General features: G+C 33.0%; 3 protein-coding genes, 1 non-coding gene and 1 pseudogene across 6 annotated transcripts; 2 read left to right on the top strand and 3 right to left on the bottom strand.

The window, feature by feature from the left end:
* Positions 1–432: 432 nt before the first annotated feature.
* Positions 433–2,717, top strand: TTN5 (ADP-ribosylation factor family protein). Its single transcript, XM_047296830.2, has 5 exons — positions 433–618; positions 706–816; positions 926–1,088; positions 1,604–1,684; positions 1,998–2,717. The coding sequence occupies exons 1-5, from the start codon at positions 554–556 to the stop codon at positions 2,133–2,135; spliced, it is 558 nt and encodes a 185-aa protein (XP_047152786.1). The 5' UTR covers positions 433–553; the 3' UTR covers positions 2,136–2,717.
* A 770-nt stretch (positions 2,718–3,487) lies between these two features.
* Positions 3,488–6,869, top strand: LOC124824404 (uncharacterized). Of its 3 annotated transcripts, none has more exons than XR_015782712.1 (4): positions 3,502–3,645; positions 5,605–5,717; positions 6,258–6,455; positions 6,550–6,869. XR_015782712.1 is itself a non-coding variant. In XM_088101027.1 (4 exons), exons 1-4 carry the CDS (start codon positions 3,557–3,559, stop codon positions 6,637–6,639), a joined length of 408 nt encoding a protein of 135 aa, XP_087957153.1. In that variant the 5' UTR covers positions 3,504–3,556; the 3' UTR covers positions 6,640–6,869. The 3 variants fall into 3 exon arrangements, 1 of the variants encoding a protein (XP_087957153.1); XM_088101027.1 differs by having other exon boundaries at positions 3,504–3,645; positions 5,605–5,635; XR_007027714.2 differs by lacking the exon at positions 5,605–5,717 and having other exon boundaries at positions 3,488–3,645.
* A 1,084-nt stretch (positions 6,870–7,953) lies between these two features.
* Positions 7,954–8,463, bottom strand: LOC124824403 (protein RADIALIS-like 1 pseudogene; annotated as a pseudogene).
* A 2,550-nt stretch (positions 8,464–11,013) lies between these two features.
* Positions 11,014–11,085, bottom strand: TRNAQ-CUG (transfer RNA glutamine (anticodon CUG)). The gene has a single exon. It is a non-coding gene; the product is annotated as a tRNA-Gln (tRNA).
* Positions 11,086–12,564: 1,479 nt separating this feature from the next.
* EMB2754 (Vacuolar sorting protein 39) lies at positions 12,565–21,660 on the bottom strand. The gene is made up of 12 exons (XM_047296832.2): positions 21,189–21,660; positions 20,895–21,106; positions 20,381–20,512; positions 20,159–20,302; positions 19,913–20,025; positions 18,538–18,964; positions 15,390–15,713; positions 14,611–14,832; positions 14,221–14,463; positions 13,602–14,048; positions 13,336–13,434; positions 12,565–13,078 (listed from the first exon to the last, which is right to left on the bottom strand). The coding sequence occupies exons 1-12, from the start codon at positions 21,589–21,591 to the stop codon at positions 12,875–12,877; spliced, it is 2,970 nt and encodes a 989-aa protein (XP_047152788.1). The 5' UTR covers positions 21,592–21,660; the 3' UTR covers positions 12,565–12,874.
* Positions 21,661–23,158: the final 1,498 nt, after the last annotated feature.

The raw sequence follows: 23,158 nt of genomic DNA, 5'->3' as shown, positions 1-23,158 counted from the left end.
TCTGTGTATTTGGGTAAGTTATATTTAGAAGTACAATTTTACAAAGAAAAAAAAACATACTTCAAATTATCAATTAAATTTTATTACTATACTTATTGTTTTGATTAAAAGCCGTGATTTATCATATGAATAAATAACGATCACTAATTTCCTCTTCCAACCAAAAATAATGAGCACTAATAATTAATATTTTTAAATTAATTGATTAACAATTTACAAGGTATTTTCTCAATAAAATAGAAAGGTATTTATCATTTACTTTTACGCCAATATATTTATTTGAGCTCGTGGCTGTGTTTTGTATCTTATCTATACTATATATTGCTTTATAGTGGGAGATGTGTGTATGATAAGTAAAAAATGTGATTTTTTTAGAGCATCTTGCTATAAATCATTTTTCAAATTTGGCCTAAAGCATTATCATTTTGACAATGAAAAAGAAACAGAATACAAGAAGCACTCTGACGTGGAACATTTATTAGCTTGTCAAATTAAATAGAGATCAAGAAACGGATTTTTGGTTCGAAGTTGAGTGGAAGTGTTTGGGAGCCAAATGGGTCTTCTGAGCATCATTAGAAAAATCAAGCGGAAAGAGAAGGAAATGCGAATTTTGATGGTGTAAGTTATTCCTTCAATTCCAATTTCTTTTTATTTTCCTTGTCAATAACACGTTTCGATCAAAATCTGGATTCACTTTTTATACAGCGGATTGGACAATTCGGGGAAAACTACAATAGTTTTGAAGATAAACGGAGAGGACACTAGCGTCATCAGTCCCACGCTTGGCTTCAACATCAAAACCATTGCTTACCAAAAGTACTGTTCACCTTTTCACCGCTCAATCGCATTATAATAGGTTCTTTATCTGTGTAGCTTCAAATTTTTTGCTTTCATTTTACCTTATGATTCCAATTGAAATTGGTAGGTACACCCTAAATATATGGGATGTTGGGGGGCAGAAAACAATAAGATCTTACTGGAGAAATTACTTTGAGCAAACAGATGGGTTGGTTTGGGTGGTTGACAGTTCAGATCTGAGAAGGTTGGATGATTGCAAGTTGGAGTTGGATAACCTTCTCAAGGAAGAGGTTTGTTCAATCCAAAAATTTCTTACTTATTGACAAACAAGTTTTATACATATATTGCTGGTATTGATGATTAAAGATATATTATGCATTCATGCTTTTGGACTCTTTATTTATTTGGTTGACATAAAGTTCTATACTTCTATTGGTGTTTTGAGCTAATATTGTCTGAAGTTAATACTTTGCATTGAGTAAATGTTTGAGATTTTTGGTCTTGGTTCAATGCTTTTACCACCCCAATGGATTATTTGTAGTAGTAGTGCCAAACCCATCACCATAAGCTCTTGCCTTCACATGGTCTTTAATTGAACCGACCGGAGTTATGTGATTCTTGTTGTCGACCTCATCTGGTTGGATAAGGATTTGTTGTTGTTAGTTCTATCAAGAAAGTAAACTGTTGTTGTAGCTTGGTGTTTACCAATTTGGAAAGATTACACGATTAATCTTTTATCTTTTTTACTCATGTGGGTGTTTATTGAGTATCGGTGTTGACAATGCTTTTATTGTTCATCCAACAGAGGCTGTCTGGAGCATCTTTACTGATATTAGCAAATAAACAGGACATAAAAGGTGCCCTTACACCTGAAGAAATAGCTAAGGTGAGCTTAATTTTATATGGTGTTTCTTCCTTAAACTGGGTACAATTTCCTGAATTTCTGTATATAAAGCAGCCTAGCAGATTCAACAAACTGATTTTAGGAATTGACGATTCTGGTTTACTTGAAGTGATCAAGGAATAGGTTTATTTGGTGTATCTGTAATTATTAGCAAAAGTTGAATTTTATATATTTTCAGGAAAAACAGGAACTAAATGTTAGAGATAAATTTTTGAACTTTTCATATCGTAAGACCCCGAAACCGCCGACAAGTAACTTAAGTTACGAATGTTTCTAATATGAACTAATCATGTAGGTGCTGAACTTGGACGCCATGGATAAATCTCGGCATTGGCAGATAGTTGGCTGTAGCGCATACACTGGTGAGGGTCTGCTCGAGGGATTTGATTGGCTGGTCCAGGATATTGCCTCTAGAATCTATATGCTTGATTGATGCTTGTTATGCCATCGTCCTTGAAATTTGTCCAACTTACAAGAGAATTCTCAAACCCAATATTTTTTCTTTGGAAGAGATTATGGATTCACTGCCTCACTGATGTTTTTCTTAGGAGGGGATGGGTTGGTGTCTGTAAAATTGATATTGGATTTTGAAGCAGCAAGATACTGGATTACTTGGAGGTAACATACCTGCATGCACATGTGAGAACTGGGAAGACTTGATTTTGAACACTTGGAGAAGTTTATGAGGGACGTATTTTTAATCAAATTAAATTCATTTAACAGAACCACACGTGCAAAAGGAGCACCTGTGGATATTTTAAGCATGTAGGTGGCGGATTGAACTAGTTAGTTCGTTCTATGTTTCTTTGTTGTGACAACTATTCAAGTTGAGGAGCTAGGTTTTAAAAAAAGTTGTTTTAATGTTAAACTTGCTTGATTTGCTGATGAGCTTCACACTCTCCCTCAACAGCAGTACTGGGTTTATTAGGTATGCAAGGAAAGAGCTAGCATTTCTTTTTTGAAGGGCTAAATCAGAGATGCAACTTTATATTAAAAATATATTTTCTGATTGTAATGGTCACAAGGGACAGTGTATTTTTACACTTCGGGGAAGTTTTAAACTGCATCGATTAATTTTAGGGAAGTATAGTTTTCACAACTTTTTTTAAACTTGTTTTTTTATCTTTATATATACTTGATGAACTCATCTACAACTTTGGAAAAATGTGTCTTTTAATTTTTTAAATACTGAAATTTAATATTTAGTAACTATTTTAATATCCAGAGTTTATTGAAAAAAATTAAATTTACATATATATAATTATTCTTTTCAATACTTAAATTGAACATTTAATGGCATTTTTCATAGTTAAAATCGTCAATACAAAGATGAGAAGATTAAATACGTATACTCTTAAAAGTTTGAGAACTAAATTGTTTATTAAAGAAAATGGACTAGCTTTAAAAAAAAATACATATATATTTAATGCTTATTTCTAATATCAACTGAGTATATTGATTTTATATATCACTAGGGGAAATGCATGTTTCTTTTTTAGTGTAGATAATTAATTTAATTTTAAAAAATTAACTGGATTTAAATAATTTATAATTTACAAGATAAAATAGTACAATAATTATTTTAATTTAAATAATAATTAAATTTAAATTAACAGTTATTTAAAAGATAGAAATAGAAATGTAATTATTTTAATTTAAAATAAAAAATTAAAGAATAAAATTATAAAAAATGTATACGTAAAAAATTGATTCCTTTAGATATAATTATCGATATTTGAAAAAAAAATATTTTACTAGAATTTGAAAAATATAAACAAATAGAAATAGTGGGCTTTTGACTGTTAATTAAGAAGGCGCCGTACAGTCTTGAACTCACCGGAAATCTCGAATGTGATGCGGTTGGTGTTTTTCCCGAAACGAGACCATTTCTATTGTTTCACCCATCGTTCATTGCTCTTCGTTTTCCTTCGCGCAAAAGCAAAGTAAGTTGTCTTTGGTATTTTTTGCTGTTAACTGGGTCAGAACTCTCTGTTTTTTGGTCTATTTTTTTAAGCTATAATATTAGGGTGAACTCAAACCTAGCAATCAGTTCATCTCGTGAGTCATATGCAAGCATAATCTCTGATTTGCTTGTTATCAGTTCGGCTGATTCTTGAGGATTTCTTGTTAGTTTGTATAGAAATTTTTCAACAGATTATGCATCACCAGTGTAGGAATAGGCCAAGTGCTACTTTTCCTATCTTCAAATAATGGCCCACCTGAATAGAGCACACCTGAATAGGGCAACCATTGACTTTTTCCCCTCAGAGCCAACATTATACATCTGTTACAATATAGGCATCCCGGCTAATTAGGAGCGGAGCCAGCTTGTCTATCCAAAGAACTTCCTATTCCCTTGCTTCAACAAAATGATACCGTGCAGAAACTGGAATGCAGCCAGAGAGAACCCAATGAAAGGCATAGTGGAATAGTAATAGCCCAACACCCTCAGAATTATCTGGTCATAAGGGCCCAGAGAGATTGTGCCATACTGAGTTGACACTGTGAAGTCATCTTCTTTAGGGTTGAGCCGTCTCAAATCAATGCAAGACATTAGGGGAAACCAATGATGAACTCTCAGCTGATAAAATCGATTATACTCTAGAGGATCCTGGAAGATGGCTTTGGGGGTTGGACGCAGCTGGTCAGGACACGTGATGCAGCCCACGGCCCAGTCTGGTAACAGACTCTCCATGATGATAACATGGCCTCACTCTCATCTACTACAGCGTCTGCCGAACATTGATTGGTCCTAACGTCTCTCCAGCTGAGGTTTCAGAGACCTCATCCTCCGTTAGCATTCTCTTCTTTCCCTTCATCTTACTGGTTGCATCTTGCTCGTCCTCATGTAGAGGCTTTATTCGACTCACTGTGCCTTCTGTCCTTGATGCGGAACCAACCGATGGCGGAGCAACCACTGGTGGTGCATGTACTGCGATCTCAGCTCCTAGAATTGGTCCTACATTACCAGGAAGAAGGTCCTCAGGGATAACCCTGTTAATTACTGATTGCATCACCTCACCTGAAACTTGCTTGTAGTCTAGCATTTCTGTTCCGTCAGTCTCAAACCCTTTATCCATAGCAGAAAACTCGTTAGTTTGTCTTCTGTGGTTCATTGGTTAAGGCGAAGGCTAGGAATAGAAACATGATAGACCTTGATAAGTTCTTTGAGCAGTATGATGAGTTTTCAATTATCGGATGGATGGATTCCATTGTTAGAGAAGCTGGCTCAACTCATAATTAGCCGGGATGCCTATACTCTAGCAGATTTAAAGACTGTGATGGTTGGCTTTGACAATCTGTAGTTGCCCTAGAGAAGGTTAATAAGGATTGTGTGTGCTCTATTCAGTGCTGGGCCATTATCTGAAGATAGGAAAAGTAGCACTTCAACCTATCCCTAGACTTCTGGTGAAGCATAATCTGGTTGAAAAGTTTGTGTACAAGTTAAAAGGAAATCCCCAAGGATCAATCAGGCTAATAACAAGCAGGTCAGAGATCAAGCTTGCATGTGACCCACACTCGAGGGATGAACCAATTGGTAAGTTTGAGTTCACCCAAATGTCAGCTAAGAAGTTATACCAAAAAATCGAGAGCTCTCACCCGGTATCAAGAACCCAAACCAAAGCAAGCAAAACAATAGTTAACAATCCTTCGGCCAAGTCCTCACGGATTTGTTTTTGGTACCACTCCAAAAGACCTTACCAATGGAGTATCTTATGTGTATATAAACTCATGTTTTATCCTATGTGAGACTTTATTTGTTCTTCACCTCCTCTAGAGGCCTAGAGGTGAATTTTATTTTTATCTCTTGCTACCTCCCATGATATATCTGGTCACCTGTTAGGGCTTCACTTTATCTTTGGTCTTCAAACCTGAACCATCGGTTCTGATACCAATTGTAGGGAGGGACAACACACACAAATCTTCACATTGGTAAGAAGATATTGTCTGTTCTGGGCCAAACTCTCCTGGATTTACTTTTGGTATCATTCCAAAAGGTTTTTTATCAATGGAGGTATCTTATGTGTATATAAACTTATGTCCATCTCTTGTTTTAATTAGATGCTCCTTGCAACCAACCAGCGATTCCAATAGTTACTTTTTTTCTTCTTATGAATGTTTGGTAGATGTTTGATGGGCTTAGTGCAATATCTCCGTGAGCACAAATTACGTCGATGTAAACTTTTTTTACAGCTGTCTCTATCTGCTCCTGCATTACCTAACTTTAATCTTTGTCAATGTAATTTAAATTGTATCCCATCAAATTCAGATGTAAATTTTAATTTTAGGAAGGAGTGTATGGGGTGCATGAATATGTACACACAAACAAATTTAGCTCCAAACTTCAACATTTATCTATCAAATCATTTTATTGTAATGAACTTTACCTCTTTCAGTAATTTTTGTTATAATTTTCTCATAATGGTCAAGCTTTATAATTAATCTTCAGAACAAGCATGTGTTAGCTGTTGAGTTATATAAAATTTAAAGGAAATTTAAAGGAAGTGAGTTCCTTTGAATATCAGTTTTAAAGCAAGATACATAATGATGGTAGGTGCTGGCTAGAATGGATTCCAACAACAAGCAGACTGATGAGCAACAACCAGTCAAATCAGCACCAAGATTCTCATTTTGCCAAAGAAAGAAGTCTCGCAATGGAAGCTTCGTGTCCAATTTAAGAAATCACTTTCATGAGTTTATGCATGCTTCCGCAGACGAACACAAAACGTGCTTGAGAAATACAATTCAAAAGGTTAATTTCTACTGAAGATTTATGCATCTTATAAGGTCTTTTTTTGTGATGTCTGCTTTGTGGTAAGTGATAAATTATAATTTGTTTGAAACAGATATTAGATGCATCAAACTTTTTTGGGAAAAATGGCCGCAGCACAAGTGAAGGAGACTCTGTAACCCTCCAGTCATCTACAAAAAACTAGAAGGCTTTCTTGACTCATCATCAGTAGAGTGATAAGAGAGTTTATAAGACATCCGTGGCCTTATACAATGCATTCTTTTGCTTGATACACGAATAATATATATGTGATGTGATGCTCTATGTTTCACTGCCAAGTCGTTTGGTAATTTTTTAACTACTTAAACCCACATACAATAGATAAATTGTAGAAGCTTTCTTATATTAATTTATCTAAGATATGATTTAAATTTAGTTTATTGAAAAAAAAATATTTTATTTTCTAATCATAGCCAATATAGTTGTGTAGGAGCTTGCTTTATTGTTGCATGTGATTGTAGAATTTATAACTCTGAGCATATTGAAGTCAACATTAAATTCTCTTGTTTATTTGATATTCCGCACCTGCTTTAGTCCTCATAGGATTAGTTAACTATTAATGCTCAATTTCCAAAATAAGAAGTTGCAGCAAGGCCTTTCATCTGTTCTTATATAAAAAGAGGTATCATGGTGAATGCTAAGCATGGAAGAAATTTACAGCACCCAGTTCTAAGGAGAAAACAGAGGTAATGAAGAGCAATGCTAAAATGACTTCCCGAAAAATGGTGTCCATTCTTCATAGTTTTAAATCCCTCATCCTGTACATAATTTTTGTCAAAAAAGTTCAATTAGCGTACTGCAGTGGATTTATTATCTTGTGATCCTCCACTTCCCCGTCCCTCTTAAGGTCAGGTACTTAATCCAGTTAAAAGTATATATGATAAGGGGTGAAGACTCTGTCGCACTATCTTTCTAGAGTTTCATTATGAATTTATAAACTGGTACCTACGAATATTATTATCTTCGTTTTACAAAAATTTCAATACCAAATTAGACATTTATATGAAAAAGAAACTAAAGAGGTCAAATAAACTAATTTTTTTGGAAGTTAAAGACTTAATTCATAAAAGTATCTTATTTAGTTTCTTCAAAATTGATTTTAATTTGTATATAAACTAATTGTCTTTTATTCTTCTACAAATATTTACCAAAAGAGTTATCTTGAAATTGATCTATATCTCTAACGATATGCATGAGACTAAGAGAGTGAATTGACTGGTATTATTCGCATTCAAACTAAATGCATCACTCGTTCGCACAGTTTTTGTGGTGGGGGTAGGCAAACAACTTTTCCTAATTGTCCTGCATTTTGTAGTCAATAATTATTGTAAAAAATATTATTCTCATGGGATACGAGGATCAACATCAGGCCATACTAGTCAGGTAGTGGATAATAGCCATTGATCACTTTCCTTTAGGGGAATCGTGATTTGAAAACTGTGGTATAACATAAATCAGTGAAGTCATACTTATTGGAAACTGATAGTTTCATACATCGAGAGAGAGGAACAACTCTACTTTTGGTGGAATCATAAATTTGTTTCCACAATAATGCTAACGAGGGAACAACATATGTTACCTTTGCTCTGCATTGCTGATGCTTACTTTGGTACATCCAGCATTTCTCCTGTAAGCAGGGAGGGGAACTTTGCCTGACTCAATGCTTTTTATGTCCTCAAGGAGCATCTCATATTGCCTCTTGACTTCAGCTTCTGTTTCTCCAACAAACATAGCTATGTTGTTCCAACGGTCAGGGGTGTCCTTATCATATATTGCCAAGGCATTTTCAAACAGTTTGTTCTTCTGGGGTGTCCATCTTAGACTGGTGTTTGGAGAAGAAAGTGTTTTTGATGTCATGGCTACAAAAATCAGAGGTGAAGAAAGTGAAAATCCTTTGGACAACTAGTCACTAAATTAGGAAGAATCTTTGACTGCAAAAGGGGGCGTAAATGAGTGAGAAAACAATGGATGGAACTGTAGAAGACTGGTGGGAAACACAATGAAGTAGGAAGTTGTTGAAGTGAATATTATAAGAGGACACTCGATTCAAGAAATGACACTGCAAAACTAGTAATTGGTGCGTCTTTTAAACTATATATGGAAAGTTTTGAGAGGTCAAACAAAAGTACGAGCTATTAATACTGTGTTTATATAATATGATCATTTTGCAGCGGGAAGATTAATGAAAGGATTTAAGTCCTGAAGATTAATCAGTTGCTTCCTTTTCAAGTATTCTAGTGTTTGTCCTGAACGGCTGAAAGTTAAATAAGGATTTTGGACCCAGTATTCCATGTTTGTTCTACTGGTTTAGTACATGTGATATTTCAAATACTAGACAATAATTTAAATAGATGAACATAGTGAACTTATATGCATTGTTCGAATTTTAGTTCAAGTAATGGCAGATGATAGAAGCTATTTTAGTTGTTATGCAAACCCTATTATGATAGTGTTATCTTTATCAAAAGAAAACCTATTGTCTCATTGTATTTTTTAGCTTCATTACTCAAATATCTTTTTCTCAAATGATATCACTCTTCAAGTAAATTTCAATGTTTATTTTTCTACCGATCACACTGGTAACTCACGTTTTGATTATTATATCATTGTCATATATTACAACGTCATTTAAAAATTCAAGTGTGAGTCAAAGTCTCATGTTAAATGAAAATGAGAAAGTAAAACATTATATAAAGATGAAAAACTCGTTAATTCTTTGTCTTAAGGCTTTGGATGGAAAGTGGTGTCATTAATGTTTGTATCTTTTCGATGAACCTCCTCTTCGATAACGGTAATTAAGGTTTTTTATTTTACTTCTAAGAACTTTATATCATCGCAATGCACTCCTAGAAATATATATTTTTATAAAAAGAATTAACTAAAGAACGAAATTTAGATGTTAGTGATAAATAGACGTTAGTCTTTCCAGCAATTTGTTTGGGAATGAAGAGAAAAGATAGGACCCAAAAGCAGCAACACATGGATTACGTAACAGTACTCCACATAGTACATTGCATTTATATTTTATAAATGTTCTTAATAATGTATTAGGTACCACAACGTTCCTTCATCACAATTTAATATTATAAATTCCACATGCTACATCTTCCTGTGGGAGGACACGCGTCTCTTTATGCTTCTTCTAAGAATAGCGATAATAAAATTTAAAAAATCTTTTATATTCCACAATAAAATTGAAAAAATATTTTATATTCCACAATAAAATTGAAATAATATTTTATATTCCACGTAAATCTCTTACCAATTCTTGTATATTTATTTTAAGTTTGGTGTCTGTATTTTGAATATAGAAAATATTTAAAGTGATTTTAGCTTGAAAAATAAATTATAAACACTGGATTGACTTCATAAGTTGTTTTAAATTAAACTAAGTTGTTTTAAATTAAACTAAAATTAAAGATACACTTTTAAAATGTGAAAGTTTGCTATTGATTTATAAATTTGTTTGTTTCAAATAACCCTTTCTACTTCAAAAAAAGGGCAAAACCCTAAACGAGTTCTTTTCTAATTTAAAAAATGTTGATGATATATTTTTAAGGTATTTTTATTATTAGTAAAAATTTGTCTATATAAACTATATATTTTATGAGTTTTCTTCTTGTTTAATAAGTTTTTTTATAATTTGTAATAAAGTTTAACTAATAATAAAATATGCATCTATAAAGTATATTAGCATGTAGGTGAATGTATACATTTCTCTTACACTTTATTTTAACAATAACATTCATGTTTGTGAATAGTTTAGCTTTGTAGAAAAATTATTCTTTCTTATGCGAGTTAAAAGTATTGGTTTGATTTGAAATTGATAAAATTTCATAAGTCATATATAGGGTGCTAAAATTGTTATTAGTTAAATTTTTTGTTTTATGTAAGTCAATATGTATTTTAATATGATTAAATTTTAAGTCTATATATATATATATATATATATATATATATATATATATATATATATTATCTTTAGTGCAATTTGTATATTTTTTTAATAATTTTTCTATCACTTATAAAAAAATTATAAAGCCATTACTCAGTAGTACTCACTCATTTAATGAGGTTAATGTTTATCATAAGTGAAACTTATGTATGATATTTTCATAGGCAATAATTAATTTGTTTCATTTTGCTGAACTTCCAAAATAATATTGGCAGTGTACCACCAAATTTATCTTTATTATTAACCATTTTTAAAATTATCTTCTTATTATTTATTAGTTAAAAATACCCACAAGATTAGTAAGAGTAGATAAAGAAAAAAAAGTAATGCTTTAGAATAATTATAAAATATTTTATAAAATGATAATCAATTTCTTTTAGAATATAACTTATAATGAGAAGTAGAAGAAATAATTTATTTTATAAATTTGATATAATATTAATTTTTTATTTGTGTTTATCAAATATCTTGAGTATGTATTTTATTAATAAATAATAACAATAAGAAATTGGAAGTTATTAATAACATAGATAAAAGTCAACTGTTTGGGAAAAAAAAAAATTTAGGTCCCACCGAGATTTGAACTCGGGCTACTGGATTCAGAGTCCAATGTCCTAACCACTAGACTATGGGACCTGCTGATATCATTATAAAGCTCTTAAATTATCTATCCTCATACCATTTAGCCTTTACTTTTTAAAGGATTCGTAATTAGATAAGAACTTTTTAAATTTTGTCTTAATATATTATTATTTTCCGTTTGATTCATAGTTTTTCCAGAAGACCATTTTTAGTTGGTTAACCTTAATCATCGAAAAAGAAAATACAAAATATAAGATTATGACTGCTTTATATTTTGCTACTATAACTGTTTTTGAAAATTTCTCTTTTTGACATAATTTTAGTTATAATTACTTATCCATTATACGCTATAAATATCACCTTGGGAATAAAAATTATGAAAATTTTGTATTAGTTCTCTTTCTTATCTTACTCATAATAATTAGTATTTTTATTAAAAGGTGAATTAGAAGAAATATTATTTATAAGATTGATTAAGGAGAAATGCATTACTATACTGGTAAACAAGTGAAGCGAAAAGAAAATTGATAAAATAGTAACAATGATAACCACATAATAACAAGATAGTAATATCTAATGATAAAAACACTGTATGACAACTAAAATAAAAATAATAAATTGTTGCTGCAATGAAGACAGCACGTTAATATTAATAAAAAAAATAATGATAATAACAATGTTGTCATCATGTGAAAGTGATAACAAAAAATTTTGGTAACAATATTAATGATATACTAATGTTGTTGTGCTAACATTGTTGGTGACTATTATGACAACATAAAATAAAATGAATGATTATTATGATAAAAATTATACTGACAACAATGATAACAATAATAGTAAAAGTGAAGAGAGTAATAGCAAATACAATAAAAAAAAGTGATAATATTATAATAATTACAATAGAATTGAGATCAAGTAAGAATAGAAAGAAAGTGGACCACTCTATTATGTCATCTTCGAATTAATCTCCCCCTTTATATCATATAAAAATTATATCATATAAACAATATATAAGAAACTACATCAAACAATTTTATACATAATATTTAAATATATCATAATAAGTAATATAGAATGATAAAACACTAACTTTTTTCTACATGTAATAAGAATATTTTGTATATTGAAAAATATATAGATTATCATACTAGAAAATAGATTAAAGAACCAAAAGAAAAATGTAAAATATTTAAAAAATAAAATATAAATTACTTTTCTGAAAAAAACTTAAACCAAAATTTTATAATTTATTAGGTATCAAATTTGAATAAAAAAAACATATTGTCAAATACTCAAGAAAAATCTATTATAATATAAGCCGAAAGAATTTGAGCTAATCACGTAATTTCTTGAAGTACAATTTTACTTGAGGCGGGTTTTGCGATAGTTCTCGACTTTTTATATGACTAAGATTACTCTCCATCAATCCTTGGTGATAGCAGTTATTTTCAACGTATATACGAGCTATCACCGCATTGTTAATAGTAATAAATACTCAAATTTGACTTTCACATTTTGGTGAGGACAATATAACACGTGAGGGAGGAAATCTACTCCCTTTCAATGCTCAAAATAAATCCTCTAACTCAATATTTACATTACAACTGAAGAAAAAAAGATAAGCATTCACCTACGCAATTTCACAATTTCTAGATCTCACTTTAGGATAGGAGGATCTTCAAAATATCAAATCTCACTTTCCACACAAATTGACGCCAAAAAAAGGGTCCTTTGAAGGGCAAATTACAGTGATCATCATAATCCACCAATCAGCAGGTTCCATGTGTAAAAGCACACTCAAACAACACAACCGGAGCACCAATTGATATAGCCAGCAGTTTCATAATCGCTTCTTCAATTGAGACCCTTTGCCAATCACTTTCATATTTTGAGAATCTCTGAAACAGACAAAGTGCACGAGAGTGCTACCATTTGGGTAGACAGCAAAAACACTAGTCCCTATTTTCTTATGGCACAGAGAGCACATGCTATCTCCGGTTATCTTGACTACCGTTTTCCTCTGACTGTACAGTTCATCTTTCACCTGTATGAAACAAAGTAAATCATGCCACTTGCTATTAACAAAGCAGAAGTATCTGAATATGCAACAGAGTGTTGCTCATTTGCTCTGGTCTATATCTGAATAGACTACAGTACAATTACTAGAGGGTACGAGATAATGATGTTGCATAACATATCCATCCAAAAGCAAAAAATTAGTAAGTCCCCACCACAGCCTCCTATCCTACAAGTCCCCCTAAAATATTAATAGATGAAATTTTATTCCTGGTATATGCTTACCTGAAGGTTCTCACTTTGTCTCAAGCTCTTGATCACCGAACAGTTTCGGTACATTTCACTTGATTTTTTCAAAAGGGGTCCAAGAAATGAGAGCAGGTCCTGCAGATTATAATATATTTCTTATACCAACCAGATTGAAGAAACTAATGAATGTTTGGCAAAATAAACCTCCCAAAAGAACAAAACAAGTAACAGCAAAATATAGATCAGTAAAACACTTTTGATGTGTGTTTCTCGACTATGGTGCACCAACAAGAAATGGATACCTGTAATTTTGTCTCTTTCGGTAGAAGTTTAAGGGCCTGAGCTCCATTTATTCTATCCCACCTGCGGCTCAACAAATCAAGGACCTCATCAAGCATGATAGTAGTAGAACTACCCTCACTATATTCATCTGCATCACCATCACTCCTGCCACTGTCAGTGCTACTTAAACTAACTTTTGTGTCCTCTGCACCCTCTATTGCAGCAATTTTCTTAGAACCTCGAGCTCTACTTCTCATGGATGGCGTAGAAGTAAGCTTTGGAATGGTTTTATTCTGTGGGGATAATAGATTTGTAATTCTCTTTTCAAAACCTGCTGTGGTCCTTCGAGGATTCAAATAAATTTGCAAAAGCACAAGGTATATGTTACTGGAATATTTTGCAGATGGCTGGCGCATAGACTCATAGACCCGATCACAATATGACAACGCTAGTTCTGGAGCGTTGAGCTACAAACGAAAAACAATCATTTACCGTAATATTCATTAGTTTAAAACAATGATTTATATCACACATTCAATATGAAACAATGAAATGAAGTGCCTTAGGGATATCAAAAAATGAAATTATCTATGCACCTTCCCTTCACAGTGAATAGATGATTTTTAATTGATATTATACCTTGTGAACATACAAAGATAATGCCAATTCATGTTGGTTCATTTTTCCCAACAATATCGCACGCTCTTCATATAAAGCATCAGGTGGAAGGCGTTTTAGCAAAGCCTCTGGATTGTATCCTGCAATGGTCTCCAAGGCAGACAATAACTTTTTTCTTGTTGGGGAATAATCTTTCTCATCCCATTTTTGTTGAGCACATAAACCAGCATGCCAATCGAGTACTTCAGAAAGATATATGTGTACCTACATTACAAAAAACTGTAAATAAATGCAAAATTTTCTCATTATTAATCATCAGCAAATCATGCTACTTCCATGAAATCCTTGTCCACCACCCTTCTTCCCAACCCAAAGAAAAAGTAGGAATAAAAACATGTAAGTCATTCTCACCATTTCATTCTGCAAATTGCCAGATACCGCATTCTCATTCATTGCAAGCATGAGCTCCAAGTACCTAGCTTGCATGGTTGGAGAATGCTTCTTCAAATATGAGCTCACCATATCTGCTGGAATGTTTCCAGACAGAAAGAGCTCTATAGTTTGAGATGGGCAGCTTTCAAGAACAAGCATTGAGAACTCTAGTACAAGAATAGGGTCTGTCCCACAGAGTGGCTGCATCAGAAACCCACCAAATTAAAAAATAAGAACCAGAAGCATTTTTTTTGTTACGGAGTTCTTTGGCAAACTTAAAATCCCTAAGTAATGGAGATCAAATACATTTCTAATTAAGTTGTGATTACAGAGTCAGCATTTTCCAGCATAACTCCATGCAGAGGAAAATAACTAAATTAAGTCAATTAACCAATATATGAAATCTCTCAAACATGTGCTGTTACATATCAGTGCCACAGACCCAAAAAGTTCATATGTTTAATAACACAATGTGATCTGATATACACTATTACTAAATAATGCAAAATAATAGTACCTTCATATAATCACCATTAATGCTAGAACCTAACGGTAATAGAACCCTCAATAAATATATCAACTCCAGTGGATTGAGGAGTCATTATCTCATAGAATCTCGTATTTATGACACTATTGTTTTCTAAATCCAAAGTACCAACTATACCAGATAGTTTGAGGCAGGGAAAGATTTAGACATCCCAACATTTTGAAAATTTAAAGGACAAAATTAATAAAATTTTAACCGAATAGAAAATTACCTTGAGATACTCGACAATATCCTCAGGCTTGAATCTTTGTGTAATTTTAGACTGGCTAGATTTTGACTCATCCACCAATTTGTGAAGAAGTTCAAGAGCCTCCCGATGCAATGAGTTGTGCTTGTAAAGTTCTAATAAAGCAACATTGTGGTTGTCTTTTCGAAGTATTTCTTCACATATTTTCAAATCACAGTAGTTAACACCTCTCAGTAACTCTAAAGCCACTGAAGGTTGTCCAGTTAGAAGCAATGCTTGGAGTAAAGCAGTATCCAATATTGAAGCCATCTCCCGAGCTCCAGAACTAACAGACATACTACCACGCCCCTGAAACATAACAATAATTATAAAGTGATAAGCTCGGTAACAACAGAGTTAAAATTAGTAGTATTATATAACTGTTCTAATATTTCAAAACAAATAAAGGACATCATGCATCCCACCACTTCACCTTCAATTAGGGGTGTCAACATGTGTTCAAACCTTAGAGTCAACCCAACTTACCATGGGTTCAAACATGGTTGCATTGGATACAATTTTTTTACATGTCAGTTAAAGTAAACCAAACCCACAAGTTAAATGGGTCCAAACTATGTTGGAAGTGAGTTAACCTGGCACCAACCAAACATGATAGGAAGTGGAAAGTATATGTGAGAAGAAAGTATGTAAAAAAATAGTTAGTTGGTTAGGAGGGGTTAGTCTTTCTAAAAGGAAGATTATATAGTGGTTGGAGTCCTTATGATTAGAGGGAGGTACTTGATGAAATAGGTAAACACCTTGATTGTACTGTTATAAATAGGTAAGTCCACTAGTCAATCCATTTTTTATTGGACTGAAAAAAATAGATGAAATAAGTTGAGGGAACAAAACATACTTGAGTGAATGAACCCACCTAACCCAATAACACGTGGTTGGTTGAGTTGGGTTACAAAATTTTTTGCTCACCAAAAAGTGAGTCAAGTTGAATTAACTTGTGTTTAGCTCAACCTGTGTTAGTTGGGTTGTCTCATTACCATTGTTGAAAGTCTCACATCGACTAAAGATAAGGTCAATTTAGAGTATATAAAGGTGCAAATCTCATCCTACAAGCCAATTTTGTAGAGTTGAGTTAGGCTTAAAGTTCACTTCTTAACATGGTATTAGAGTCATTGTTATAGTCTTATCTCTAGTTGACGTGGAACTTTTAACACACCCTTTTCATGCTGAAGTATATACATCTCGTGTGTAGAACTAGATATTAACGGGTGGTCCGATAGCAGCTGGAACAATATACCTAACAAACAACAAATTTCGCTAGAATAGACTCTAACAATGGCTCTGATACCATGTTAAGTAATAGACTTTAAGCCTAACTCAATCCTTTTAGAAGATATGATGGCATCAATCAATCCATCAATTACCCAACAAAACAAGACAAGTGAAAACACACCACGCATCCAAGTACTTTCAAGTTGCTAAGTGTTTCACTTCTAAAGATCTTGTATCCATCAACCAACTAGAAAAAAGTTCCCATCATCTTCAAACTTGAGGGGCAGAATATGAGAACAGGGAATTCTCAAGATAACAAACACCAAGAAAATGCATCATATTCTTAATAGTAAAAATTGCTTCTCAATCATCCAAGTATTCACTGATAACTAGAAAACTTTTCCAAACTCCAAAGAAAAAGAAATTGAGGTAAGAATTGGAGAAACATGCATAACATAAGGAAAGAAACATGCATAATGAACATGTATCTTTTTGAATAGTAATAGGCCGGTCCTTTTTAGAAGAGACCAAACCAAGTACGAGAGAAGGATTAGGCATAACCTCCACTAAATCATTATCCATCAAACATGGGTCCTATATTGGAATCTCAATAGAATGTGAACTATGTTAATATACCTCAAAAGGTCTTGGAGAAGCATCTCGAGTTATGGTAGAGTCAAATAGTGGTGATGAAGGAAGATTGACAATAATTGAAAACTGACTTGTATAAACTGGACAGGCTTTTTAACCGATTGGATAAGGTAATTTCCATTCTCGAAATATAACTTCGGATTCATCCATCAGAGGAGGCGACGAAAGCAATGACATCGTCTTGGAAGCAGCAATCAAGAAGAGGAGCCTGCAAATGAACGATGCTTGACGTCGTAGAGGTGAAGAGTGGAATCCCAAGAAGATATGAGAAGGTTGTTCGAGTGGGGCGAATCGTGTTTGAGAAACCTCAATTGGAACCAATCACCCTTCATTCTTTTTGATGGCTTCAAAACTGAAGCTACTCACTTATATTTGAATTTTTCCATTGACAAATGCTTTGGAAGGTATATATATTATACACAACAGCTTTAACACATATCTAAAATAAAGGAGAGTGACCTCATTTTTTCTTTGTAGTGAGGGTAAAACCACCATGACCCTAACCCACTTGAGAGAGGCTTTAGGGGCGAGGGCTCTTAAAATGTATCCAGCTATGCCTTAATGCTTAGAGTTATCCATTTCTATAACCATCACATCTTAAGTCAAGTGTTGCTTTGTTGAGTAATTAATGGATTAATTGATGTCATCATATCTTTCAAAAGAATTGAGTTAGACTTAAAGTCCACTTCTTAACATGGTATCAGAGTCATTGTTAGAGCTTATCTTAGAGAGATTTATTGTTTGTTAGGCATATTGTTCCATCCGCTATTGAGCCACTATCAGACCATCACCAATTAATGTCTAGTCCCACGCACGAGATGTATATACCTTGACGTGAGGAGGTGTTAGAAGTCCAACATCGACTAGAGATAAGACCAATTTAGAGTATATAAGTAGGTGCAAACCTCATCTCACAAGCCGGTTTTGTGGGGTTAAGTTTAAAATTCACTTCTTAACAACCATAAATCTTGAATGTGTGCATCAAGGGAAGGGGGTGTATCAAGTAACAACGAACAAATAAGTAATCTAGTGTGTTCTCACACATGATACACTATATTTAAATACACATTCACATGGATGCACGACACAAAATAAACCTTTATATAGGCATGGCATAACACTCATCAAGTCGACTTCCCATTGAAAGGTATGGCTTATAAATTTTACCCCAAAAATCATTGTTATCACATTGCAAATGTATTCAATGCGAAAAAATCAGAAGATATAATAAAACTAGTTTATTTTTTGTTACCTTGTTTGATTTCTTAAGCCTGTTGTAAGATGCAAAGTTATCCCCAACAGCATCTAAAACGACTTCTTCAGTTCCTTCAGCAGTGGCCTTCTCAATAAAACTATATCTCTTCTTCTGTAAGTATTTTATGAGAGCCATAAGCATATTATGGTTCATTTTCTTTGATTCAAGTGCTGCATTCTCATCAGATTCTAACATATGAGATGTTGATGAGGGTTCCATATCATCTGACACACCTGAAGAAGCTCTTGAGAGATATGAAGCATCCCCATAAATGTCCAACTTTTCTAGCTCGTGAACAATAGTTGTGGTTGGAAGAATAATGGATGGATACAGTGAAAGCACATGGGTTATATCTACTTGAGATGCCAGAAAATGTTCCATAGCCTCTTCATAGCTCCCATTCTCAAAAAGATAGTGAGCATATCTGTAGCAACATAATAGAAACACATTTAACAGCCCTTTTGGATAAGTATAAAGTAATGATTAATATGTTGAGGTGATGTAATTTGGGAAAACTACTAATATATATAAATGCATGAAAGGCAACATCCTCCTCCAAGAAAAAATTAACCTTATAATTAATGCAGGTTTCATTATACAACTCATAGGAGTTCAGTAACTGTCAACATGTATACAAATTTTCTGGGGCGAAAATATCACTGAAATTATTTTACACACCTATTCTTCTTGCTTTTTAATTAGCAGTGTAAAGATTTTGATTATAACACAAATATTGTAAAAATTATTTTTACGAACCTAATAATACAACTATGTACAATATCAAAATGGTTATAAAATACAGGAATTCCCACTAGAATGTACAGACCACAATCTAATTGTATGATACACAATCCGAGATTTTAAAAAAAATTTAATGTGCTTTACCCATTGGTGAAAGAAGAGGATATATTTCACTTCTACTGGGTGAAACAAATTAAACTCAGATTCTATTAGGTTTATTAACATGATAACAGGAGTCACTTAGTAACACTTCAATTAGCCACATCTACTAATAAGCTTAATAAGCTCTTATACAAGGAACACTTAGTAACAAATACAACAAGTTATAGACATTTCTATTTTTGTTTACATTTGATATCTTGATCACATTGGTACAGAATCCTGGTAAACAAGCTAGACCATACCTCCTATGTGAGATTTATTTCAATCATAACTACTGAATCCTACAAGTTTCAAGGCATCTGGAAACTAATATGTAAGAATTTGGCATCAATACAAACTTAAACAGCCAGCTAATCGGTGCTTGATGCTCAGAGTTTGGATGGACTTAAAATCAAAGGTATTAAACAAAATAGAGGCAATATGTCTGGATATTTTTTTCAGAAGGAAGAATCTCGAAATGGCATTTAACCTTATATGAATTGAACCCTCTTTTGCAGCACGGAGACTTAAATCTTCAGGTGGAAGAAGTTTGCACAGTGACAAGGCCTCCTCAAAGTTGCCAGAAGCTGTTAATTGGACTATCTGCAATACAAAATTAAGTACAGATTTTATAGTGTAGAGCAAAACGAAAATTCACTGCCTGCCATTTGCATTGGAATCCAGAAACAGGTGACAAATAAAAAAGGCGTCAATCATTTAACAATATTAGCAATACCTGGGCTCCAAGGGGAACAGGGAAGAGTCCATGAACTGAATTATCCAAAGCAAGTACCATGGAATCATTGCTCTGGCAAAGGTGGCGGACATTTCGAAGAACAACTGTCTGTATCAGAGAATAAGGAGCTCGGAGAGATCGAATCTGTAAAACGAAACCACATCAATCCACAACCACTTGACAAAAAAAGAACAACGAAAATTGTTTCAGACAGTCAATTACCTCCACAAATCTGGGCAGCAAAGCTATAGCGTACGGCTTCTGAATCACAACTTCCAAAGGAGCCTCAGACCAGCAAATCCTACCTTCGGGAAGAAGCTTCCCATTTTGGTCCACAAAAACCCCAATGTTCTCCTAAAAAATACATCAACAAAACAAATGTCAAATTCTTCATCTAACCTAAGAAAACACCCAGTACGAAACACAAAAATTGAAACGAATCTTATGTGTGTTTTTGGATAAGCGATGACAATATTGACTTTTGAAATAATAGTTATTTATGTTTGGATGATTTTGTTATAAAAGCAAGTTAGTGGTAAATTTCACCATAAATGATGGATCCAACATAGTCAGAATCAATTATGGACCCAACCAAAGTCAATTCCTCATCATGAAACCGAACATAAGAAAATTTACTAAACAAGTAATGGATAGTTCAATGTAATTTTGGATAATTCAACATAAAGCCAAACATACACCAATATATTGGGCAATGCACGTTAGAAAAGAACAATACCTTTCCAAGAAGGAGTTCTCCAGTGGGAAGAGAAACGACCAGAGGAGGCGCTAGTCTCCCCGAAGTGAAAACCTCGGACAAAGTTCCAGTCGAAGCATTCAGAATCACGTACTCTCTTCTAATCCCCAAACATATATTCTCGCCGCACCAACACATGGACTTCACCGTATCCCCCACGCCATACTCTTTCACCTCCACAAATCCCCTGCCACCTGCGCGCGCTCATACTCTTAATTTCAATTAACCGCAACAACAATCGAGAAACGCAAGGGAAGGAAAATGAATCGGCGTTACCATCGTGTCTGAAGATGCAAACGCGCTTCTGCCTGGCGAAGCAGAGGAAGCCTCGGCGGTGGTCCCAGCAGAAGATGTTGGCGCCCTTGGCCTTGGTGATCACCGCGATGGTCTCGAAGGAAGGTAGTTTGTGGAAAGCGATAGATTCGGAGAGTGATATGAGGAGCTCTCGCGACTCCACCACCGCCATTGATAGCACGGGCTTCTTCGCGAACCCGACAAGGTTCCTTTCCAACGCGTAGGACTTGGACCCATCGGAGGAGAATTCCGTTTCCGGCGCGAATATTCGGAGCGATCCATCGGAGCAACCTAGTAGGAGCTTCGAACCGTAGGCTTCGACGGATTCGATCTTGGCAGGGCACTCACGCACCAGCTCCACGCAATCGTACGCGCTGTGCACCATTTCCTCACTCCCTCTTCATTAACTCAATCACACCCTTTTCTTTTTACAACTTTACAAAGGAGAACAATTGCATACATTAATTACAACTAATCCCTTGTTTTATTTTGCCTTTCATTTTTTACACAATTCGTTCACCCCATAAATTGTGATGAAATAGTGAAAATACGAATTTTAAAAAAATAATGCTATCATTTGGATCAGATGAAATTATGAAGAAATAACTAAAAAACTAAACCAGTTCCACGTCAAAAAGACAAATAATTGGTTTAGTGGTTTGAAATAAGAGATCGAAATATTAGAGTCAGTGTGATTTCAAAGCAATGGGTTTAAATTAAGTGCTATTTTCCAAATACCTTTTCTTCACAATCAATTTGTAGTATGATGTTTCGTTAAATAATCCATTGTTCAGTGTATAAGAGAAAAATACACACATGAGTGGCAAAACTAGATAAATACATGAGTTATAATCGTTTTATTTCGTTTATATATAAACTTTTTGTACAAAAGTAAAATGTTTAATTTTTGCTTTTTGCCGCTCAAATTCACTTCCACATGATTTTACGTTAAAATAATATCATTATTACTAATTTAAAAAATATATATATATTGACTATTTTTTAAAATAGGATGCCAATAAAATAAAATTGAAAAATATTATCACAATAGTTAAAAAAATTATTAAACCCTTAATTTCTAATATAGTTTTTTTTATATTCTTTTATATGAATTAACGAATAACACTATTATTTTTTAATTTCTGGCATATTTTTCTTAAGTCCAATATATTATACTAAAATTCATCATATTTCCTTATTTAAGTCTCTATTTTACATTTTTTCTAATCTATTTTATTTGTTTTTCATGATATTTATTTAGTTTTGTAAGTAGTGAATGAAATATACCAATTCAATTTATTTCACTCGGTCACCAACATATTAGAACAAACTAACTTTTCAATCATAAAATAAAATTAAGATTATTCTATTATAAGATACTAGTTTATTAAAAATTATCAAAAGAGAAAAAATATCATAAAACTAGTTTCAATTAACAAATTTAAGTAAAGGATATATGAAAACTTAGTTTTAGTTTAAAATGTGTTTTTACATGTTAAACATATTTCGTAATGACTATAAGAATCACTCTAAACGTTTCAAAATTTTAACAAGTCATTTTTTAACTAAGGTTAAGATTAAAAAAAATATTTTAACATTTAAGTTAATTAATTGTGTGAATAAGTAATAATTACATAATTAATGTATCTTTTAGAATATATTATTTATATTATTGTTTATGGGTCTTTTATTTATATAAGTTTGGGTCACGTGATCCAATACCTGTTAATCTTGAATGAATGTTTACTTCTTGATTTAACTATAATTTAGTTGGCATAATATAACTTGGTAAAACATCTTTGGACCGGATACTTGTCAATTTAATACACGATATTTATTCGTTTATAAATAAGTCATACGTCACAATAAGATAAATTTGGATGTGTACAAATGAATTTTAACTTTTTTTTGTTAACTAGTTTAAACTAACATTAATATATATTTTTGTTTAA

This window comes from Vigna umbellata, chromosome 10 (genome assembly GCF_029865625.1).
Source record: "Vigna umbellata cultivar VRB3 chromosome 10, Vumbellata_1.0, whole genome shotgun sequence".
Classification (NCBI taxonomy): Eukaryota; Viridiplantae; Streptophyta; class Magnoliopsida; order Fabales; family Fabaceae; genus Vigna; species Vigna umbellata.
Note: the sequence above shows the minus strand (reverse complement) of the source record. Positions and strands in the feature narration are given on the sequence as shown.